Source organism: Clavelina lepadiformis, chromosome 4, assembly GCF_947623445.1.
Source record: "Clavelina lepadiformis chromosome 4, kaClaLepa1.1, whole genome shotgun sequence".
Classification (NCBI taxonomy): domain Eukaryota; kingdom Metazoa; phylum Chordata; class Ascidiacea; order Aplousobranchia; family Clavelinidae; genus Clavelina; species Clavelina lepadiformis.
In genome coordinates this window covers 7081660-7103707 of record NC_135243.1, presented here as the reverse complement: position 1 = coordinate 7103707, position 22048 = coordinate 7081660, and the positions used below count along the sequence as shown (strand labels likewise).

General features: G+C 37.1%; 2 protein-coding genes across 8 annotated transcripts in view; one reads left to right on the top strand and one right to left on the bottom strand.

Moving 5' to 3' along the window:
* Positions 1 to 6061: 6061 nt before the first annotated feature.
* On the top strand, positions 6062 to 19286 carry LOC143451415 (uncharacterized). 2 transcript variants are annotated; one of them, XM_076951932.1, is made up of 6 exons: positions 6062 to 6310; positions 11716 to 12542; positions 14247 to 14457; positions 16621 to 16772; positions 17151 to 17285; positions 17541 to 19286. In XM_076951932.1, the coding sequence occupies exons 2-6, from the start codon at positions 11782 to 11784 to the stop codon at positions 17779 to 17781; spliced, it is 1500 nt and encodes a 499-aa protein (XP_076808047.1). In that variant the 5' UTR covers positions 6062 to 6310; positions 11716 to 11781; the 3' UTR covers positions 17782 to 19286. The 2 variants fall into 2 exon arrangements, with proteins under 2 accessions (XP_076808047.1, XP_076808048.1); XM_076951933.1 differs by lacking the exon at positions 6062 to 6310 and having other exon boundaries at positions 11169 to 12542.
* A 1098-nt stretch (positions 19287 to 20384) lies between these two features.
* The window catches only part of LOC143451552 (kinesin-like protein KIF28), a 28808-nt gene continuing 27144 nt past the window's right edge, over positions 20385 to 22048 (bottom strand). For all 6 annotated transcript variants that reach the window (XM_076952191.1, XM_076952187.1, XM_076952192.1 and 3 more), the window contains one exon: positions 20385 to 21487. In XM_076952191.1, the coding sequence (XP_076808306.1) occupies positions 21368 to 21487 (120 nt within the window). In that variant the 3' untranslated portion in view covers positions 20385 to 21367. The remainder of the gene's footprint in view (positions 21488 to 22048) is intronic.

The following is a 22048-nucleotide window of genomic DNA, read 5'->3' as shown; positions in this document are numbered from 1 at the left end:
AATGTCTCGAAATAAGCAGGCTCACAAGAATTTGTTTGACAGATGATTAAAAATTGTCAGTGAGCAGTAGCTTATAATAATCATAATTGTTTTCAAAACGCGTTTTAAGTTGTTTAACGATTTTAAGAACAAACGACAACTAAATAGAAATACTATTGAAGGGAAAATACTTTATTCAAGTGCTACGGTAATATTGCAGTTATTATTAGACATACTTCACGGTGACCATATCCATACAAACTTGGCCTAGTTACTAGATTTATCGGTCCTGACTGACAGTACGTAGTAAAATAAAAAAGCAAGAAATAGGATGACACTCTATAACTTTATTTTTAATTCCTCCACACAAGTATGCAGTTAGTTTTGCAATTCATCCATAGATGTTTTTTTGCAAAAGACCTCATTTATACAGTATAATTATGTTCATGTATACAAATATAGATCCCACGAAAAACACACAAAAGAGATAATTTGCAAATTTATGAATTTTCCCTTTGTGCAACGTAATCGTTACCTACGCTAATAGTGAAAACGAGCAGGAACACGAAAGCTTGTGTAATTCGCTCAGTCATGATTGCGTAAGCAGTTGAGAAGACATGCGAAGGAGAAAAGAACTGCAAGCTCTGTGTTTACGTACAATTTCGACGCACAAAATATTCTGCGTCATGGTGTCAAATCACTAACCAAGCGTTAATTCCGCAGTAGATATTTCATACCCTACAAAATGTTCAAGGCTTAGATTACTCTTAATAGTGGCCAATGAAGCAGAAATCTCATACAGCATCAGGGAAAAAGGAAAAGCATGAATTCGAAGTTAGTAGCTCAAGGTATACTTTCGTAAAACAATTAAAGACATAAATGATTTATGCAGTACCATGTAAAAGTGATATAGGTGTAGCAACTAGCAAGAGAGTTTTGTTTATTTCGATTTTCGTCAATCGAGTTTTATTGACAAAATCTTTGTCGCAGTTCTGCCACGCGCCTGATATTAGCAGTTCGGTAGTTAATAGATGCTGTTCATGGATACAGGCAGTAACAACTTCGAGAGAGGCTTGGAACAAATCTAACATTCTAACAAAGTAAACACATTGCACTACTTTATTTCACAAAAATTTGGCATTGCGTTTGATAGGCTATAACTCAATTTGGTGCAAGTGTCCTGTTGGCAAATTTGAAAACTTCGGTACTGAAAGATTTAATAAAACCATGTCTTGCTTATGAAGATTTAACATCACTTTCGCAATTGTATAGATCAAATGTATTTTCATCATCGAATTAGTTTCAAACAGCGACAAATTGCCTAAGATATGTTTACATCATCCATTAACAACATCTGTGGACAATATACCTTCAGACAATGTACCGTACAGGTGTTTGTTTACGGTTCGCTTGACATGTGAACACGAATTTTATACCGCGTTTAGTTTACGGTGGTGTTACTATCCTGGTAAACCCCGCACTCACACATTCAAGGATCTGTTACAGTTGTTCCACGTTTCGCCAAATTCACCTGACAATGCATAACGTTAAGACAGGCAACACAAGCAGCCTATACTCTTTCAGATTTGCATGCAATCTATGCTTGTCATTGAGTTAGGCTGCATAAGAAACTGGATAGGATGACTAACAATAACTGCTTGGTGTCTAGTCATGTGAAAAAATTGCGTACTTTTGTGACAGAAATGGCCTGTTGTAAAAAAAAAGTTTATACCGAGGATAACATGAAACAATCAATTTTACGCTTGAGTAAAATGCTATGTAGGCAACAGTATCAATGTTAATACAGAAAAAGCAGTGGAACTCTATAGTCATTCTTGCGGAATTATCCTCAAGTATATGCTTCACCACGTTCGTGCTGTTTAGCCCAGCTAAATCAGTGTAGACGTGTTTGCAATTACTATCTGAGTCAGCCTCAGTCAGGGTTAACAACGATCACGAAGTAAGGCAGTCGCTTTGTTCACAATGCTGAGTTTATGGCAAATTTACATGCAAGAAACTTGATAAAAAAGTGTTGGGTTTATTGTTGTAAAATTATAAGCCTAATACGACAAGGCGCTTTTTATCACCATTTTTATGGTTATCTTGGTTAAGTCCAGAATTTTTTCATACCTTCATATTACTGTATAACCATTTTTGCCTTTTGACCACGTTCTAAGTCGTTGCATTTTGCGCCGTTTGGTTTCGTTGCGTCATCCTTATTTTATCTTTTCTGCATGCGTGTTTTCTTCTGTCGCATGATTTTGCATGCGTGCTGTATGTCATGTCATGCGACCGTTGACATCAATCCATTAGACTTTAGAAAGTAGACAGTCAGTATTGTTTTGTAGAATCAGTGTCAGTTGAGGTTCTTGGCAGCATGAAGCTAAAATGCAAAGGACCAAAACATGTTTATTGGTCCTAAAAGTAGTGGCTGACCGTGTTGATCAAGGTCTGATTACAGCGGATTCGGGTTTATGACCAAAATGGTCCTGGCCCTATGTGCTCGTATTAATTTAAGGAATGACCGATATAAATTTCAACAAAGGAAAGTTGTCAACTGGAAAACCAAATCAAAAATTGGAATATTATAGTTAATATACTATCACCGAATGGAATTATAGACCAAGATCATGTTTAGTTGAGTATGGAAAAGAAACGAAAAATTATTCGGGTCATTTTGAACTCGTATCCCGGTGATAATATCATTTCATTCTTGGTACTATAAGTACACGTTTCTATATAAAGTTGCTCAACTCTAGTTAAAGATCTATAACTAAGTTGTCATAAACAATCTGCAAGTGTTGTTTCTTTCCATCGAAACTATATATGTAACTGCGTAAAGACTAAAAAGCAAAGAAATTTCTGCTAAAAACGGCAAGTCTTTCAAACTTACACTTTTATAGGGAAATTATATACCGTAAGACGTGACACGTAAGACGTAAGTACATTAACTATTCCATGAAAAAAACGGTAACTATGGGAAGCCTGCGAGAGACACTTTTCCGTTTGCAAAAAAGTTTGCTAGGTGGCACAGCAGAGTATAATACTGTCGAGTTTTTGAGTTCGCTATTACGGTCGTTGCACGCGTTTCTATGAAACTTATCTAACGTAACAAGAAATGTATACAGAACGTTAATGTCAGTGTTTCTACCACGGTTTGCCTGCGCTAGCTGCAACCAACCTGGAAATTTATCAATTTTATTACTGACCACTCTGTTGCGTCACAATCGAAATATATGATCACCGTGATTTGCCGGTGCGGCTGCGTGATAGAAAGTCGTTCGCACAGTGAAACGCAGCTACATTATTTTCATCTAGTAGTAGTATAGAGCTAATATGTAAGCTGACAAGGTAGGGACGTATTAGCAAAGTGATTCTGAAGACAGAAGAGAGTTTTATGTTTTATTCATTGCGTATATAGGCCTATATCGTTTCGCCATGTCAATGACTACCTAACGTTGTGTAGTCTGCTTAGTACAGGCGGTAGGTCTACTGGTACCGGTACCTAAGTACAGGGTATGCTGAAAATTAGAAGTCTCATTTACTTTTCCAGTTATAAATTACAGTACCAATATGAAATTAAGCAGGTAAAATAGTTTTGCTTCAGCTTTGTGATAGCTAAAATACTACTTACCGATTTGACATCATAGTGGGTTAAGATGTCTTGCAAAGTGTACACTGGTACTGTTTTCTTGCGTGCTTCTTATATCTTGCAATTTCTGTGAAGTTTGAATATACATCTTCTCGACCGTGAGCGGTGATAAAAACGCTGGAAGGAAAGGTGGCTTTTCACGTGATCTATCGGATAGCGGTGACGTCCGTACATTTTCGTTTTACACAACGTTTTCTACGCTAACATAATTTGTAGTACATAGGCTGGCGCTTTAGTAGACGTTTGTAGGTTTATTGAAATTAATCAATCAATAAGTAATTGCATCGAAAATCCTAACGTCCTTTAAGACAGTTAATACCAGCATTACAGTGATGCCTTCTCTGCTGGCATTAATTGAGCCTACCAAACATAATGCGCCAAATCTCTGTAGCAACGGTGTGTAAACCAAGGCTTTTTGCAATTCTTCTCATATTTAATTTTAACTGGAGGGGAGCTTGTGAGTAGAAAGGCGAAAAATGTTGACAAACTTCCCAAAAAAGTACAAAACTTGATGAAAGACAGGACGTTAGATATCCGATATAACGTGACTCTTGCCATTCCTCGGCTTATTTTTATGCTTACATCATCGACGCTTAGCGTGAAGTCGTGCACACATCTTACAATCCCAATTGATTGCATATAAAGTTTGTCGCGTCATTTCCGATATCTTGGTGCCTTTTGATGCATTGTAGCTTATCTTACTGTGACAAGTCGAAAAGTAAACCGACATGATTTACTGTATGTCGAAGCCGGACCCCTTTCGAACAGTGGGCGCTGTGTTAGAAACGGTTTAATCGTTTTGAATCTTGAAAGAAAAAGGTTGGAATTCAATTGCAGTTGTTTGCTTCCATGTAAGGTTTATTGTGTGTGCATCTTTAATAACAGCTATTACACATTGAATTTTAAATATCACGTGTTTCTCATAACATGGTAGACCTATTTGTAAATCGATTAAACGACTGCACGCCAAGTTGGCCGGCGACGTTAAAAACCAGAGCTTGGACCTATAAGTTTCACACGATTGTGCTTGGCACGACAACACTTGCAGTTGCAAACGTAGCAGTTGTCTGCGCTATTATTTTGGCTGCCGCTCAATTTTGCAAGTTTTATGAATCTCATCACAATTTGTATCCATACGTCGGCCGTACAAAGACACAACATGAAAGGCAGATTTGCGTACAAAAAAAACTGTTCTCATCTTTGATTATTTTTTATTCATTAATGATGTTACGTTTCCATAATAATAAGCTGACTTTCAAATAGGTATATTTTTATCCTCGTGTTCTGTTAATTGGGTAACATTTTGAAAAAAATGAATTTGTGTTCACCAATTGTCGTAAACAGAATTTAGTGTCAAGAATTTATATTACAAATGACGAAGCATAAGCTATCGATACCATGTAATAGTTACAACTCGCGTGATAAGACTCGCATATCAAATTGACATATGTACTTGAAAGAACTAAATGAAACTTGTTTACGTAACGATTAGAATTCCGACACGTGCACATATCCGGAAAATGCTTGCTGCGAGCTGAAAGACACGATAAAACAGATAGTTAGGAGAAATTTTGATACATTATTCTTTGATAATGTACATATCTTTAATCAAAACTTCTGCAACTGAAATATAGCCGCGTGGTCAAATATGCCATGTCGATCTTCGAAAGATGATTTTACTGAAGATCACTTGGGTCTATAAAAGGTATTTTCTTATTTCCGAACGGCTTCAAAGATGCTATTTATAAAAAAAACGGTTTGTTGATGGCCCAAAGACGCCAAAAAACAAATTAATAATTTACGAACTCCATGGAAAATAAGGGTCCAACCAATGTCCGCGTAAGTTTACGAGTTATCTTCCTTAGTTTGCTTGAACATTCCTTGCCTATTTTGGTTCAATTGAATACTTTGTGCTGGTGTAGCCTACGTGACACTGAGAACGTAACCAAACCAAATTCTCTCGCTTCGGTATTTTCTCTTTTTCAGGGTTGAAGGTCGGTAAAGCTTTGCGCGCTACAAAAATATGCGACCCTTGTTTTTGTGTACATGCTAAGCCAAAGGTCTAGTGATCTAGTCAGTAACTCAGTAGCGTTTATTTTACTCACTGTTAAAATTGGATTCAGCTTTTCACATAGAATTGCTTTGCATAGAATCTAAGAAACAAAAAGATACTTTGGAAATTGCGTGAGACCTGACCTGCTTAAAATATTTAACAATTACCATACCCAGACGCCTTAACGTATGGTATCGCAAAATTTAACGGTTTTCCTACAGCGTCGCTACGTCATCTCTTCTCTCTTGACAAATAAAAAAAGCCATCGTACTCCAAAACATCACGAGTTATGACATCACGGGTTGTTGTGATGTCATCATGACGTATCGGTCAAGAACTTACCAGCAATTTCGCTGGTGTTTTAGTCCTATATAAACACAAGGTGTATTTCGTTCGGTCCATTTTGGGCGAAGTTCGCTAGAATTTGGCTGATCGCGGTAGGGCACGTCGTTACAAGGCGGGGATGCTGATGGACTTCGCTTTTCTTTTTAACGAATTCTTCTGGATATTACGTCATAACGTTCTTCGGATCTCTTAAAAATGCGGATACTTTACGGATTTACAGCTTGAAATTTATCACGGAGCTATTTCTACACCACAACGAAAATTAATGCCTGAGGACGCTCGTAAGTGTTTCCCAGTACAAGTTTCTCTACTTAGTTTACTTTCTGTATAACGTACAATACTTTTTATATACGCTGCTTTATGCTTACTACTTATTATGAGCTATCTGCCATCCTTTTGTGATATAACAGACGTTTAGCAATCAAAATTCTAGTAGGTGCTTTACCAACATGTGTTTGTTTGTTATACTATTTTGCCTTCAGCAAACTTGTACGCAACCGTTTGTTGATTAGGGCCAAGTCCATGTGCAAATTTGAGGTCTTTAATGACTACTCAATTATTTGCCAACAACTTTGGTATCGTTTGCTTTAACTTAGTAAAACAAACTAGATCAAACGAGTTAATTCCTGTTCAAACAATACGCAATCGGGCAAAGCGCATTGCACGTAAAACAAACAAGTATTAAAAAGTTAGTTGGTAATTTCGACCTACTTTTTTAGTTTCATCTTGCTTCATTATAAGAAATTTAAATATAATTTTTGGCTGTAACTGTGACTACGCTTGTGATCACGTAGCGGTTAGACTAATTGTTTACGACAAAGACAGACAGGATTTCCTTGATTGGGTTGATGTGAGTCCGATGGAAGCTTCATCTGGTAATGATGCATGAGTAGTTTTGAATAAATTATATGCTTTTGTATTATAATAAGCTTTGGCTCGGGGCTTCTTATAACTCAGTCTATACTGTTTCGTAAGTTCCGGCTCAGTTCTTACAGTGAAAGTTTTTACCGATTTCATTCAGTGTTGAAACCTTAAATTTGCGAAAACTATGTGGCTATACAAGACAAAATAATGTCCCACAAGCCTTGACTACGAAAGAAATTATGCTTACACGGTTACATTTTACAACACTATGTATATTAGAGCTGAGTAGAGTAGCTGGTTTGATACGCGATACGTGATTGATACACGATACGTCAATTAAATACTTCTTGGACTTAATTCGATGTCTATTTTTTAGTAGAGTTTTTGGAAAAGTGCTTCTACTCTTTCTTGTAATAAATAAGCGTGTGGCGTTAATGGGCGCTACACGCCCACATTTTACATAAAAATGTTAAATCCATTCCAATTTTTATTATCGTCGTTGTTGTGCGTTTCTTACTGACGGTCTTAATTGAAGGTCGCGTGACGACAAGGTTGCTAATCACGTTGGGTTTTCTTACTTTCTACTCATGGCACCGTCACAGACTGTTGTGTGTGTTTTGAGACACTCGTTCAATTCGTGCTGTACCATTCTGAGTTTCATATTATCGAGGCAGCAAATAATGCTGCCTGGGAAGAATACCTTCCTTCCGATAAGAAGTCACAGCCGTCCATTAGGAGTAGCTTACAAGACTTCTAAGATAAACAACAAACTATAACAATGTTGTTTATAGCGTTTGGTCGATCTGTGAGTCGCATAAGCCTAAAAAGTATCGATTTTACAATTGACGACTTTGTTGTGGAAGTGCAAAACAAGTGGTTGGCTTGGGAAGATCGATTGCTTGGAGGTTCTGTGTAATGCAAAATCGCAATTCAGTACAAATTTGCACGCGCAAATCTTACTCTTTTGTACAGAACGTGACGAAAATGTGATAAAATTGGTGCAGTCACGAACAGTAATATACCCATCCCATACTCTGTCGCCAACTAAAAGTTTGTGCCACAGAAGTTTTTAAAAACTTTCGCAAATTTGTATTACACCATATTTGGCTTTATTTTGCATTTCTGTACCGAATATGCCTTTGTTCGTGTCCGCATACTAAGACTCTTTTAATAGCTTAGGGACCCTTAGTTTATAAAATCTTCAAAATGTTGAAGTTATACAGTCCATTTAGAATCCATTGGCAAGCGGATCAAAGTACAGTATATTTTAGTCTATTTATCAAACGTTTTGCGGTTACATTAAATGCGGCACGTATCAGTAACAAAGTTACATCATTTAACTGCTGTGTGAGCAATAGGATGCCCGTGATCTGAAAAGTTACCCAAGTAATCCAATACACGCATCCGTACACGAGTGACCAGTCACGTCCACAATCTAAATAGCAAGAAATATCTCCCTACAATGTGTGGTCAACCTCACACACATATTTAGATGCTTGAAGTAAACACGGTGCGTTGGTCAATTTAAAGAGAAATAGCTCCGTCCTTTCTTTCATTTCTTTTTATTTCTACCCTTTTTTCTTTCTGTCTCAACGATTGACGTCATGAGCATAACAATAGCACGTGTGGCTTAAACGGACTATATGACATAGCGACATGAATGTCACCAGTGCAGATTAAGGAATGATGGCGTTTGGGTTCGTGCAGGTAGGCTTAGCACAATACTTACAACGACGTGGCAGATTCTTTGCAGTTTTTGACGAGACGTCCAGCGCAATCAAGACCAGCTAAAAGTTTGTGAACAGAAAGTCAATCAAAGTGAAAGATTTGAGGATGACGTACAGGTCTTACCTTTGCCCTTATCGCAAATGCTTCTGGAAATTAAAAAGATTACTTGTAGGGTTTTTAGCCAAAAATAATGAATTTCTTGATCTGTTGCGATGTTAATAGTTTTTTTTTCTTTGTCAGCCTTTCTCAGTACTCACTCTGAATGCTAATTTCGTGTTATGAGAAAATATCGAACCACAGAGCGCAATTTTGCAACGAAACCAACGTTCTTTCTATTATGCTACTTTCGTTTCTTTTTTTTGCAAAAAGAATCCAATTTATGCAATAGTAATAATATAACTGTGTTTTACGCAGACAAAAGCTTTTTTTCAAGGTGCCGAAGTGTATGTTGACAATGTGACACTTCACGTAATTGTACGGCGTGAGTTTTGTTGAGTCGGCGAGGAAAATTTACGTCAGTTAAACAGTCTAGCCTAGACGAATTGTTGCCATTGTCTTTTGCACTTAATGTGCAGAATAGCGATACACAGTATACACGCTTCTAAAGAAGTCAGCTACACATGTAATAATTACTTGCCGCGTCGTTCTGCTCGTCATTTAAACGACGCATAACTGTATCATATCGGTTAACTTATGTTGTGACGTCACCTCGCAAAATCACATCGTTCGTATGTAACTTCCGGCTATACGTGCAGTGAGGAACAGAAACGACGTTGCGTGTTAAATACAGAAGACAGCGTGTTTATGTTATCGTTAAATTTGTTTCTGGCCTTTGTAAAGTCCTTTTTTCAAAGTCGTTGGTTGAAGTATGTATTGCATGAAATAGGTAAGACCTGCAAAAGATGAACATTGCACATGCCGTGTATGTGTAATGCAGTTGCTTACTTGTCAATGAAAATATGTTCTAAACATCTCTACCACGTTGATTGATTTTTATGAAATGCTAATCACCGTTTATTGATCGAGCCAACGAGCGTGTTTGTTTGGCAAACCCAGTCAGTGAGGAATGATTGTAGGGAAAGGTTGTCCTCAACCGAACAAAAAATTATTACCAACCATTTCTGCAGATTTGTGATTACACGTAGACGCTTATGCACTTTGTTGTTGCACCCATACCATTACTTATGGGCTATCTAAGTTATTACAAATGCTTGATATAAATTTTATGCTGGTTAGGCAGTCCCAAAATAGAACGTTTGCCGCAACAGTAAACAGCTGATACAAAAGGTTACTGCAGTCCACCAAATTGATCGATAGATCGGCTTGTTATCAATGGATTCATGTCAAAGTAACACAGCTGTAAGTCCTTAGGCCAGGCAAGAGCGATTCCTGATTTAGTCAAACACTCGCCGAATGTTTCTTAAATCAACACGTTTAGTGTTGACAAATAGAAGTCGATCCAACCTCAATAGAAAAGGTCTGAACTTTAAATTGTAGACAACTGGTTGTGACGTTCATGCTACCACCAGAGGACTAGTCACTCACCGTATATTGTTATAGCTTAAAAACAGGTATTGCAGTTGACTTGCTATGTCACGCGTCTGATGACTGATCATTTTTAGACAATAGTTCAACTTTCTCAGTCTTAAGTAGAACTAGAACTTAGGCAGATTAGCACCATGTAGTGTACCGCCAGCTATTTTTTTACTGAGCTTGGCAGCTGGGGTGGTCTACTATAACATCGGTGGCCAATTTAGGTAACGTTGCCATGGTGATTACCTTAGCGACGGTCTAAGCGTGACCTTGGCATTCGATTTCTTAAGTGTTCAAAGCGACCTTCGGCGATATCTTCAATCAATAACTGTTTCGTGTGTTCGTTCAGTGCTGTAATATTCACTTGAAGGGAGAGCAGAAGGAAAATATACAGACGCGTTCAAAGCATGACCAATCAGGAGAAAGATACTTTAACTGCCGATGTCCAAGTCCGACTTATACACACGCATTGGTGTCCGCCGACTATTTAAATCTATTTGAATCGTTGTGGCGCTCATAAACAGACGAAATTTCGGTCACGCACCGATTTGACCTTTAGACTTGAAGGTGATCAGATGCGCCGCGTGCTTTATTTCTGTCTGGTTACACTGAATGCAACGTCATTGACGTATTACCAATTGAAGAAAGAAGATATTTTTTAGAATCCAGCTAATTTGTTGTAACTATCTAACTTTTACATATTTTTGGAGAATTTTTATAAAAACATCAGATTTTACGGTAAATTTTTTGCTTATTCATTCATCCAAGACATATTTAACGTACACAACTAGAAAGGGTTTGCAAGTTTTGCATTGAATGCTTTGGTTTAAGTCAACATGTATGCTTTGTTTAGTTTTAAATCTTAATTTGTCCTGTTGATGTAATCTTTTTCATGTTTCAGGCAATTCTGCCTGTTTGACGGGGTTTTATTTTTGTTATGTTGGCATACTGCACGATTACGCATGAATTCAAAATTAGCGTTTCATGGAACGTGGTAAGTCAGTCATGAATACAGATCTCTCTGTAAATAATGGTCGGTTCGCCATTTAGCTAGAATGTAGTAAACGTACGTATGCTTTATTAGTTTAGAATTAGTAGATGTTTCGTAACCCTTATGAGTACGGTGGGTTTGAAAAGTGAGTTGCTTAGAACACGGCTCAGCACTCGTCCATTAATTATAGAACAAGAAATTTTATCATACCGGTTTTACATACAGCAGTCTTGGTTATGGCCTTAGTTAATTAGCATGAAAGAAAGCGTAAAATTGCCTACTGCATAGTTTTACTCCAGTGTTAGAGCTTCCAAACATGTTTGCTAAGGGCTTATGCAATAAGCATGTATGGTGACTATTCACTAGTGACAGTACTCTAAGAAATTAAGAAGCGTATAAATCTTTTTTAAAGGAACGTTGTTTGATGAACGATGTTACCGCTATAAGAGTTACGATTTCTTTAATTCCTAGCTAGTATTTCCTTTAAATGATTTAGCTTTTACAGCAGCCTTGTGTCATTGGGTTATATGTATGATATTATGCTCATTATGTGCAAACTGATTTTTCCAGACCCTCTGAAGGCGCATGGTGTTCTTTCACTGGTATAAATCATGTGTTTAACAACTAAAATATAATATGAGCGACAACGAGATTTTTTCCTTCCTACGCTCGGACACATTGATTCCAAGACATCAGCAAACCCTTCCATACGAACGCTTGGATCTAAATCAGCAGCCCATGCGTAACAGCGCGCCAAGTCGTTTGCAGAACTTTGACGATTTTTATGGAAATTTCATTGATGAATCCCTGAATGGCGACAGTAGTCTTGTCAAGCACAAAACCACGTCCCTTACTAACTTGTTTAAATTTGAGCGACAGTCGTACAATTTGGTTGTCCAGTCCACCGAGCCTTGTCGTTTCCACATGACTGATATCGACCGTTCAATTGCATGCAGTATGCTGGTGCCTAACAACTCACCAACTGACTCGGACGATTCGTCCGCTACTTCACCGAACTCACCGCTCTCACCCACCGAACTTACCGAACAAGATTTCGACCGATCGTACTTGGATTCCACTTTTAACGACCAGAACAATAACGAACTAGCAGCCTCTGACCGTCAGCTGTCTGACACTGGATCTGCCAGCAAAACCAGTCTTTGTGATGGAAGCATCGGCGAGACTAAAACACAATCTGAAAACCTTGAAGGTTCTAATAAGCCTGCAGTGGTGGGAAGAGCCGATGGTTTAAGTCAATTAATTCGACGAGACACTTTTGGCCTTGAAGCGTTAGAACTCGAAGCAGCGAAGACCAGGGCCGACCTTTCCAATCTTGATGAACTAACCTTGCAAAACCAAGCGTTGGACGAGAGTGTTTTAAATTCAAGTGACGAAATGTAAGTGAAGCCCTACTAATCAGCAATGTTAAAAATCTTGTTATCTAACGTGCAGAAATAACCTGCTGTAGGGGCATCTCTTGTAATACTTGTTATCATATGTAGAACGCTTTTCTGATGTGGACAATCTGAACCTGCTAGGCGACGAAATGTTGTCCGAATTCCCTTAAAAAGTTGTAAAATATTACGAGTAAAATGGCCTTGTTGTCCACGTTTTAAACCACTCAACGTTAAAAACAACTATTAAGCGCCGAGTTCTACAGATGCCCACGTATTTGGCGTTTTCCCAGCTCAAAAGCGTTTTTTGTTGATTCCTGGATGAACTAGCAAGTTTTGTTTTGTTTAGCAAAGCATTTATCAACTATATTTTTTAACAAGCGAAACACAGAATGGAGGTGTAAAGTTCTAGACGCAATGCACAATAAGCGTAAATATGCTAAAGAAGTGTCTTTTACTTTGAATGCACGTTCAAGAAAACCTAAAACAATTGAAAGCAGTTTTAAAGTTTGAAGCTGATTAAAGCAACGCTTACATTTGTGAGATTTTTGTAGACTTGTACGTGTACTTGGTAAAAAACAGTTTTACGGTGTAGTTTTGACAAAAACAATTATGTTGTTTCTAAAACTGATGGTCTCCATTACTGCAACTTATTCGTCTCTGCGCGTCTGCTGCGCCCGCTAGAAAACGCATTTGTTCGATGTTGCATTATTATTAACTAAATGAGATAAAACGCTGATCGGTTTAAGTGAGCTTTCCTTCACATTACCTGGAAAATACGATTAATCATTTTGGCTGATGGTTTAATTAAGATAGTGAAATTACGTACAATTTCGGTAAAAATTGCAGTTTCCAGTCGAAATGTGAACCACAGTTATATCGAGGGCTTACGTTAAATTATACAAGTAATATGAATCAGGAAAATAGCCAATTTTGTAGCAAAATACCTGTTATTAATAAAACTGATTATATTAATAAATACTGTAGGCCTATATTTATATGTTGTAGGTAAGGCTTAGAAACCCAATCTAAATCTATCAAACTAAACGTTTATTAAAAATATTTGTCATTTTGCGTATATCAAAGGCTAGTAGCGTACGAATTTGTTTCAAAGAATTTAAAAATAGCTTTAAATTTAATGTCGATTATTGGACCAACTATACGTGACTGCTGAAACAGCGCCCGTACGCTGTGTAGCTGCCTTCAACAGGAAACGGCGTTTTATAATTTTGATTTAAGAGAACAAGAAGTTGCAACCATACAAGCATAAAAAATGTGTTGCCGCAAGGCTACATTTTTTAAACTTCCATAAAAACTCAAGTTCAGCTCGTTTTGATTAAGCAGCGAACGCCAACGTTGGCCGCCATTTTGTTTTTGATCGCTCCCTGAACAATTGAGAGGCCAGATCGAACAGCTTTCGAGAATGGATAATTCGGAAAATTCTAGGCATTTGCACAAAAATGATCAAAATGTACATATTATGTTTTGATATATTAAGAACTAGGATATGTAACGATACTGAAGATTATGCGATTTTATAACTTGTAAATATTATTGTAACAACTACATGTGACGCGGTAGTAGCGTGAACGTTACGCGTTTATTTTCCAGTTTCCGCTGTAACGAAAGCAACAAAACGTTCGTTCATGGTCATGTCATGTCATGCCAGTAGTCAGATTGAATCATTGACAAAACCACTTTGCACAGGTTAGTCGACTACGACGATATTCGAACCTCACCGGTGCAAAAGCATGCAGTGACGCGGTCGCTGTCGGATAGCACAGCAATACACGGTCCACTTCGGGAACTTCGGCGCCGGAAATCCGTACACTTCGCAGACACAAAAGGTCTTGATCTTGAGATTCGGATTCCTATCAGTCACTTAGATGATTATGAAACTCCACCACGTCTTATGGCAGTAAGTTTGATTGTTTTTCAGTTTCGTAAATTTTGAGAATAGCATGCGTTTTAACTGCGAGTGCTTTATCTGTAGTTGCGTATGCAGATAAAGAAACTGCGCGCGTTTCTCTTGGCTTGTTATATTATGCTGTAACAAGGTTTACACCATGCTTTCCGCAATTAACGACGAAAATAAACTATATGATATGAGGATACTTACATGTAGGACAAGTATTCCATGTTACTATCAACCCAAAGTATAGTCACACAAACATTTACTGTGGTTACACTGCTGCTAAATTTCAAACATTTACGCTAGCCTTTGCCAGAACTCGAACGGTCTGTGTAATTTTGTTTCGAATATTCTCAAAGTTTTCGTCTTTCCTCGTTTTCTTTCAAGGCATCTTGATGTCTTTTCTTCAAATCATCTTGTTTTTGTTGTACGATACTTGTAATAATTTTTTTATTTTACAACTAGGTTTCCTTTTGATTAAAGTTCCAAGTGATAAAAAAAGAAACCCGTTTAATGTAGTTGTATTTGCGCGCTTGTATTATTGTTCATATGCGGCTGAGTATGGCTTGCCATAGTGAAGTAGTTGATTGTTGGAAGCCGTTGCATCAGTGGTTGGTGGACATGAAGGTTGCACAATTCTATGTCGTTGTTACCCAAAATTTTACACAGTGGCAAATCAGTTTACCAGTGACTAGTTGTAAATTACAGAAAGATGATATATTCTACGCGTTTTAACCAAATTAGTTGTCTACCGATTGCTTTCCAGCTAAGGGCATACTATTTGGATCTTTAGATCGAACTAACGTGCGGTGTGTGGTTGAGTTTTCGTCTTTAAAGTTAAACTGTGCTGTGAACCAGATCATGTACACATATGCTGACGTCACTGTTCAAATTTTAAATAACGTCAAGGGAAGAATGTTGTAATGTCATCACTAGAGCGATTATTTTTTGACTTGTCAAAAAAAGTCAAAAATTGGTCAAATTTTTAGCGTTAGGTCAAAATATGTCAAAATTGTTTACAAAGTCAAAAGGTTTACAAACTGCCTTGTCGTGGTTTCGTAGAGGTTGCACTGTCAGTGAACTTTTCATTTTACATTTTACACCTTGTAGCCTATTTTATACTGTTGTAAATGGCCCATTGTCTACTTATTGTGAATCATAAATCATTAAGTGAAATAATTAGGTGCTGCCAGCCAACAACTGCTGCTGTTGAACGTTCTTTCTCCATTCTTGGCAAGCTACTTCGTAAGGACAGAAAGTTCCTACCAGAAAATGTAGAAAATTATCTCTCGTTTTCTACAATAAATTTTAACTTTTTGTACAATAATGCGTAATTTAACTACTTGAATTCTTCATACGTCAAAATTTGTCAAAAAAAGTTTTTTAATGTCAAAATTTGTCAAAATTTTCGTTTTTTAGGTCAAAAAATAATCGCCCTAGTCATCACTTTTGTGACTTGTAATGTTCACGATAAGCTTGCTTGGTCCACCGCTTGCCCTTGTTCACAACGTGGGCGTTCTATCGTGCGTTGTCCAAAGTTTACTTGCAATCGTGCATCGGTTAAGATTAGACATACTATATCTTATGTCCTTGCTGGGTTTTAGTTGCCAAGTGATAAAACTGTCGCTTTTATATTTAGGCAGCTGCTATCAGCTTGACTTAATATTTTCATGTGTTCCTATTTGGATTCGTCTCTATAATGTAACGAGGTTTTTACCGTACTATTACCGGATCTCTATTAACTTGGTCAATGCTAAAGGAAAAGAGTTCATTGGCACTTTCGAATTACTGGACCTTTGATTAAAAATCTTACATGAAAATTGCTTTTGGTAACCCTTATCATTTCTACTTGGAATCGATTTGTTTGGGTTCGCCATTTTGTTTTACCGAGCGCTTTTAACGGCTACCTTCATGTCCTTGGATCTAATATTTTGGCTTTAAATGGCGGCTAAGAGGATTAATTTTGCGGTTTTGTGTTAACAAGTTCTTGTAACCGCCCAAACGTTTGGAGCTTTTTGCGGTGAAAATCGACATATAATAGTGGTTTTCAAATACTAAGTTTTTGGATTTTAATTTGTGTTTACTTCGAATAAATGAAAAGCGCTGCTTTAAATTTCTAAACCAAACAAATTACTTTAGTTTGATGTTATACTCGTTTTGTGACTGAAGGCGTTGGAGAAAGTCCGCGCCAGAAGCCGAAGTGCCAATGACAGGGAATTGCAAAAGCCACGTCATAGAGGTGGTTACAACACACTCCTGTTTCACTGCTCGCTAATACTCAATTTCCAGCAACCATTTCTGGAGCCAACTTTTCAGAGGAGGTAAAATCTATTTTGTCTGCCGAAAACGCTGATTTAGCAAATGCGTTCACCGGTCACTGCTTTACGGCTGTTGCGAAGCCGCTCTTGTCATTATTGGTACCTGCCATGCGTGTATGTTTAACATCAAAGTCCTTCGCGTTAATAGTTAGCCAAGCATGCTTCGAATGACTATGTCGCACTAACAGTTACTTCTGCGAAGTGAAACATATGTAGGCCTAAATTTGGGAAATTCCAAGAAAAAGTGGGTTTACACTCCCAGCTTTACACTTTTATCAAACTATGTGATTTAAATGTGTGTGTATGGTTACATACCTTTATCATAATTATCTGAGAATCCCATATAAAAATCATAATACTTACGTTGTTATTATTGGACAGGGTCCAGCAGCAGATGGTGTGCTTGGAAAGTGTTTCAATTCTTCCCAATTCCACTTCCTTTACTGGAGTCATTCGCGTTGTAAATCTCGAGTTTGAAAAACAAGTCACGGTGCGATACACGACGGATAAATGGAGGTAGCTAGTCTAGACCATTTTAAAGTCTGTCAAAAGGATTTTCTTTTAAGATGTTTTTATTACCATGTAATTGTGATATTCTTTAATACAGTTAATATTACCCGACCTATCAAGACGTAATTTTACACTGTTATTTGTGCTGATGTCCAAGTATTCTCCAACATCAGTTTATTGTCTGAAAACGGTTTTAATCCAGTCACTATAAACCATATCATATCTTTTGCTTAAACATTAACCATAATTTTTAAAATGCAGAACGTTTCAAGACATACCTGCGTGTTACGTGTCAAGTTTATCAGAGTTTCATCAGGACCAATTTTCTTTCCACGTAGTGGTTGACCAGGACCTCAAAGGCACCGACCGCATCGAGTTGGCCATTTGTTACCGACTTCGCTTATCCGGGCGCGAGTTGTGGGACAATAACTACGGCCGTAACTACGTCATTAGTTGCCTTGAACATCTTGCCTCGAAAAGCGATGACGTAATGATGTCGTAGTGATTACGTCATTTAATTTAATCAGTTTTTCACGCAGCGCGTTCATGCCATTAATGACGCCGTTAGTGTATCCTTTTGTAATAGGAATCATAAGTTGAAAATTGTTTGGTAAACGAATGGCTTTGCGTATACGCTTTTTTGGATGGGTTTGTTTTGTATCAGATAGCAGTGTTTTCAGAGTTTTATGTATTATTGTTTGATGAAAGAATTGCTATATTACTGTTTGCGGCCATGTTTGCGTTGTGTGTTTTTCCTGTGTCCAGAAAACGGTTTTGTGTGTAGTGTCTACTCTGTCGTGTTCAGTTGTACCCGTTGTAGGGCTACTTTTGAACTATAATGTTGGTGCTATAATACTATATCCATGTGTAGTTTCAAATTCTGTATTGCTGTTTTACTGCGTGTGTAGACGTTGCAAAACTCCTGACGTACTTGCAGGTTGTAAAATCCTCAATCGATTTAATAAAATGATTATGTTTTTGTGAAGGCTTGAATTTGGCAAAATCCGTAAACTGTTACCGTCTCTATACAAATACATCCGCTCTCTAGTTGTCGATTAATTACCGCTGAAGTATCGATTAATTACTGTGAATCCGATTTTATCTTTCCATTGAGCGTAGCTGTCGTCTTCCTGCTTGCTTTTTTGTCTGACACTTATCGTCGTGGGTTGTTCGCCTTTTGTTGTCTCTGTATATCCCGATTCCTGACTTAAGAATTCATTTGTCCCTTTATTCTGTATTGAAATGCTGGTGTTTCCATGATGCCAATATTGAGTTTGAAAAGTCATAATTGTTATTGAATCTGTCCATGCATGTATGAACTGTGATTGCTGACAGCGCACGTTATAGCAAAATATATAGCACTTTTCACCAGCACCAAGTCACTTTAGCTTTCGTTGTATTTTTCTACATCCACTCGAACTTTACGTATGTGGCTGTATGAATTACCAAGAAATATAGTTCATCCAGATTGTAAGCAAACGCCTTTCAAAAAAGCCAGCATTGCGTGGCTTGTAACAAAGGGAAAATACTGGAATTTATATCTGAATTTTCTGCTGCTGACAATAAGCTTATCCTTTGCTTATTGTCACCCTACGTGAAAAATTTGTTGTCTGCTATTGCGAAACGCGAAATTGCCCCACTGCTGTTAAAGTCATACGACGTATTGTAGCACTGCCATATAATGCCCAGTTCGTCTATATTTTCCATGCTTTGCGCTTTTACCCCATTTAGCGGATTGCCAGATTAATCAAATCGAAGGATTTTTGTGAAATGTTGCACTTCAGTGAGGGATCGCTTATGCTGCCCGTCCCTTCCAATTTTTTTACAATACTTGGAACGTGGTAACGTTTAATCAACTTGTAATTGTTTTCGTTTTCAAATAAATTCTATTTAAGTTCTTTTTGTCGTAAATTTTAGTATTGTTTAAATTGGTTCTTGTGCTCTTGTAATATCGGTATAACTTGGTACAACAATTGCGAAGTCATAAATAAAGAGCTTTGCGTTTGACTTTGCTGCTTTTGAAATGCATTTAGCCTGTTGCAGACTTGGCGAGAGTATAAGATGGAGCTTTGCGTTAACTGATGCAGAAAAACTTGACAAATAACATCACAGAACTTTTAAATAACGCATAATTAAGGCAGGTTGACGTAATAAGTGTTCCAATTATGTTATAATACAGTTAACATTAAAAACTGATTTCAAATGAACACAATCCAGTCCGAAATAACTCTGAGGCCATTTCTGAATCGGTTGGATTAGAATTCAATCCAAGCCAACTACCATGCAGTTGAAGACTAGGGAATAACAGATTGCAGCTTTTCCCGCTTAAATCTGTGTCTAACCGTTATGTGTATTTGACCTGATTGGTTTAGCAACCGATTTGGAATCACCAAAAAATGCTTTAGCAAGCCGAGAAAATCTATTATAAGCTAAAAAAGAGTTTTGGATCATATGCAAGAAATTGGTGGATCGAAAACAAATTATTTGTCATCGTAATCTATAAGTAGTAGATACAGAAAATAAATCACGTAGGCCTATGGTAAAAGAAACTGAATGTCTATTATCTTAGGTTTCAATTTCAAATTTGCGTTACAGTGTACAGTAGCCTATCCCTAATAAGAATCCGTCAAGAAAATGTGTCAAATACGGGCTAATCTTGCTTTTAAGAACGTTTTGTCTCCTAATTTCTGGCATGGTAATCAAGATTCGATTCCGTGACGCCTAGACGTTTTGGACAGAACGTAGATGCATAAACCTAGACCGTTTTGCTTTCAAACCTTGAAATACTGTTTTGTGTCTAGCTGCCGCCTCCTTGTTAAATTGGTAACCATGCTTCAGCTGTTTGTCTGAACCCTTCTACATTTTTGTCAGAAAAAATAAATACTCTTCTAAATTTCTAACAAAATAAGGCCTATTTTATTGGGTGATAATCAAAACAAGAACCAGTGCAAATTAAAGAAGGTGAAGAAGCCATGCCCATATCAACAGCATTTTTAGTGAAGTGCATTAGGTTGAAAGCTGTTTTGGTAATTCTGACAAATTAGCTACATGTTCGCTCAAAAATGCCGAAGACAATCATTTGGACACTGAAATGGATGCAAGTAATATCGTTTGCGACAATGTTTTGGATTTTTCTACTTTTGTGTCATGGTATTTCACGCGCAGCAATGCACCAAACTTCACGATTAAGTGTACAAAGAAAGCGAGTTAGACAAATGAAAAATCTCAACTACTTTATACCACACTTTCTACTGTGACGTAAGATATGATATGAACTAACAGTGGAGGTTGCATTCGCAAAACAATTTACAATAGCATGCTGACGATTATGTACAGCGTTAATTATATGTATGAAACGATTATTCCGTCCAAAAGAAATGAAGACACTGCTAATTATTTACAAAACAGAATCTCATAAATATCATTTGATATTGCGGAGAAATATAATTTTGTTCTTTAAACATCCACTATGCATGATAAAATCAATTTTATATACATAAAAAGAAAGCATAAAACGCATCATTGCAACAATAAGTGCAAATGGCCATCCGTGACAAAAATAGGCACCACTGAAAATAAATATTTGTGATTATCACAACAAAACACACTTCACCTTTGAACATGCCTATGGCAACGCTTTTAGAAAAAAAACTGCAGATATTCTTCAAACAACATCAACACTGAAGTACTCAACAGTAGCTTCAGAACAGAAATATGACTTGGTCTTTCCATGTTAGGGTAACTTGTAATGAAAGTAATAATCAGTAAAATTAATGAATACAGTGTTAAAACAACTTCTCAGTATTAAAAGCAGTAAAAACATTAAAAGTACTTGAACTTTCGTTCACATATTTGTCATGTGCGACGTAAAAATGTGCATGAGAATAAAAAGTGTTAAAAATATTATTTACAACCACTTCAGAAAGATTACCCACAAACATAGTCTATTGCACAGTGTTATTCACTTGCGTGTAAGACTAAACTAAAAGTAATTAGAAGAATTATTCCCTGTATTGAAGCTATGTTCGAAGTCGGTTTTGAGAAAATTCTCATTCTGTAAAATGCCTTTAAAACTGGAAAATACTTTTCTACATAACCGCACAAGCCTTTGAGCTCTTGGCGCTGTTAGAACTAGTTGTTGGTGAAGGGCGCCCATTCTTCTGTGTGGCTGTCTGAGCAGCAGCAGCTTGTTTTCCGGCTTGTATCATCTGAAATCAAAATTGCCAGCAATTCAAAACAGCTTTCTACCAGAGAATACATTAAAGCGGATGCATTTACTAGCCAACTGTGTGCTAGACTGCTAACTAAGTAGTATACTAAAAGTGAAATACTTGTACACGGTAAAGAATACAAAACATTAATATAATAGTGGTAGGAAAATTATTTGCAGTGCAGTAACAATTCATAATTACACCTTTCATTACATTAAAAGCACTTAGTGTGTTAGAAAACTGTTTGTAAATGTGTATGTAATGTGCAAATAAGACCATTATTTCTCTGAAATTATGATTTGCAAGCTTATATGAAATGTATATAAACAAGCTTATATTTGAAACTGGATTCAGTTTATGTAAAATTCATGTTTCTGTAAGCTTGTTAATGGCATGAAGATGATGAAAAATGACATATTTTTGAGTAAAATGAAAAATTGCAATGCTACAGATTTTGCTGGATTCTTTGTTTTCTACCATTTCTGTTGTGACATCGTGCACTTTCATGAAGCTCAAATGGAGCTTTACACTAAGTTGGATGCTACTTTTATCTTAAGA

What these genes read in the sequence shown, in the direction of transcription:
- LOC143451415 (XM_076951932.1), top strand. Translation starts at nt 11,782, where the DNA reads ATGAGCGACAACGAGATTTTTTCCTTCCTACGCTCGGACACATTGATT. An exon ending in TTAAATTCAAGTGACGAAAT is followed by an intron (nt 12,543 to 14,246) that starts GTAAGTGAAGCC and finishes CACTTTGCACAG; the next exon opens with GTTAGTCGACTACGACGATA. An exon ending in CTCCACCACGTCTTATGGCA is followed by an intron (nt 14,458 to 16,620) that starts GTAAGTTTGATT and finishes TTGTGACTGAAG; the next exon opens with GCGTTGGAGAAAGTCCGCGC.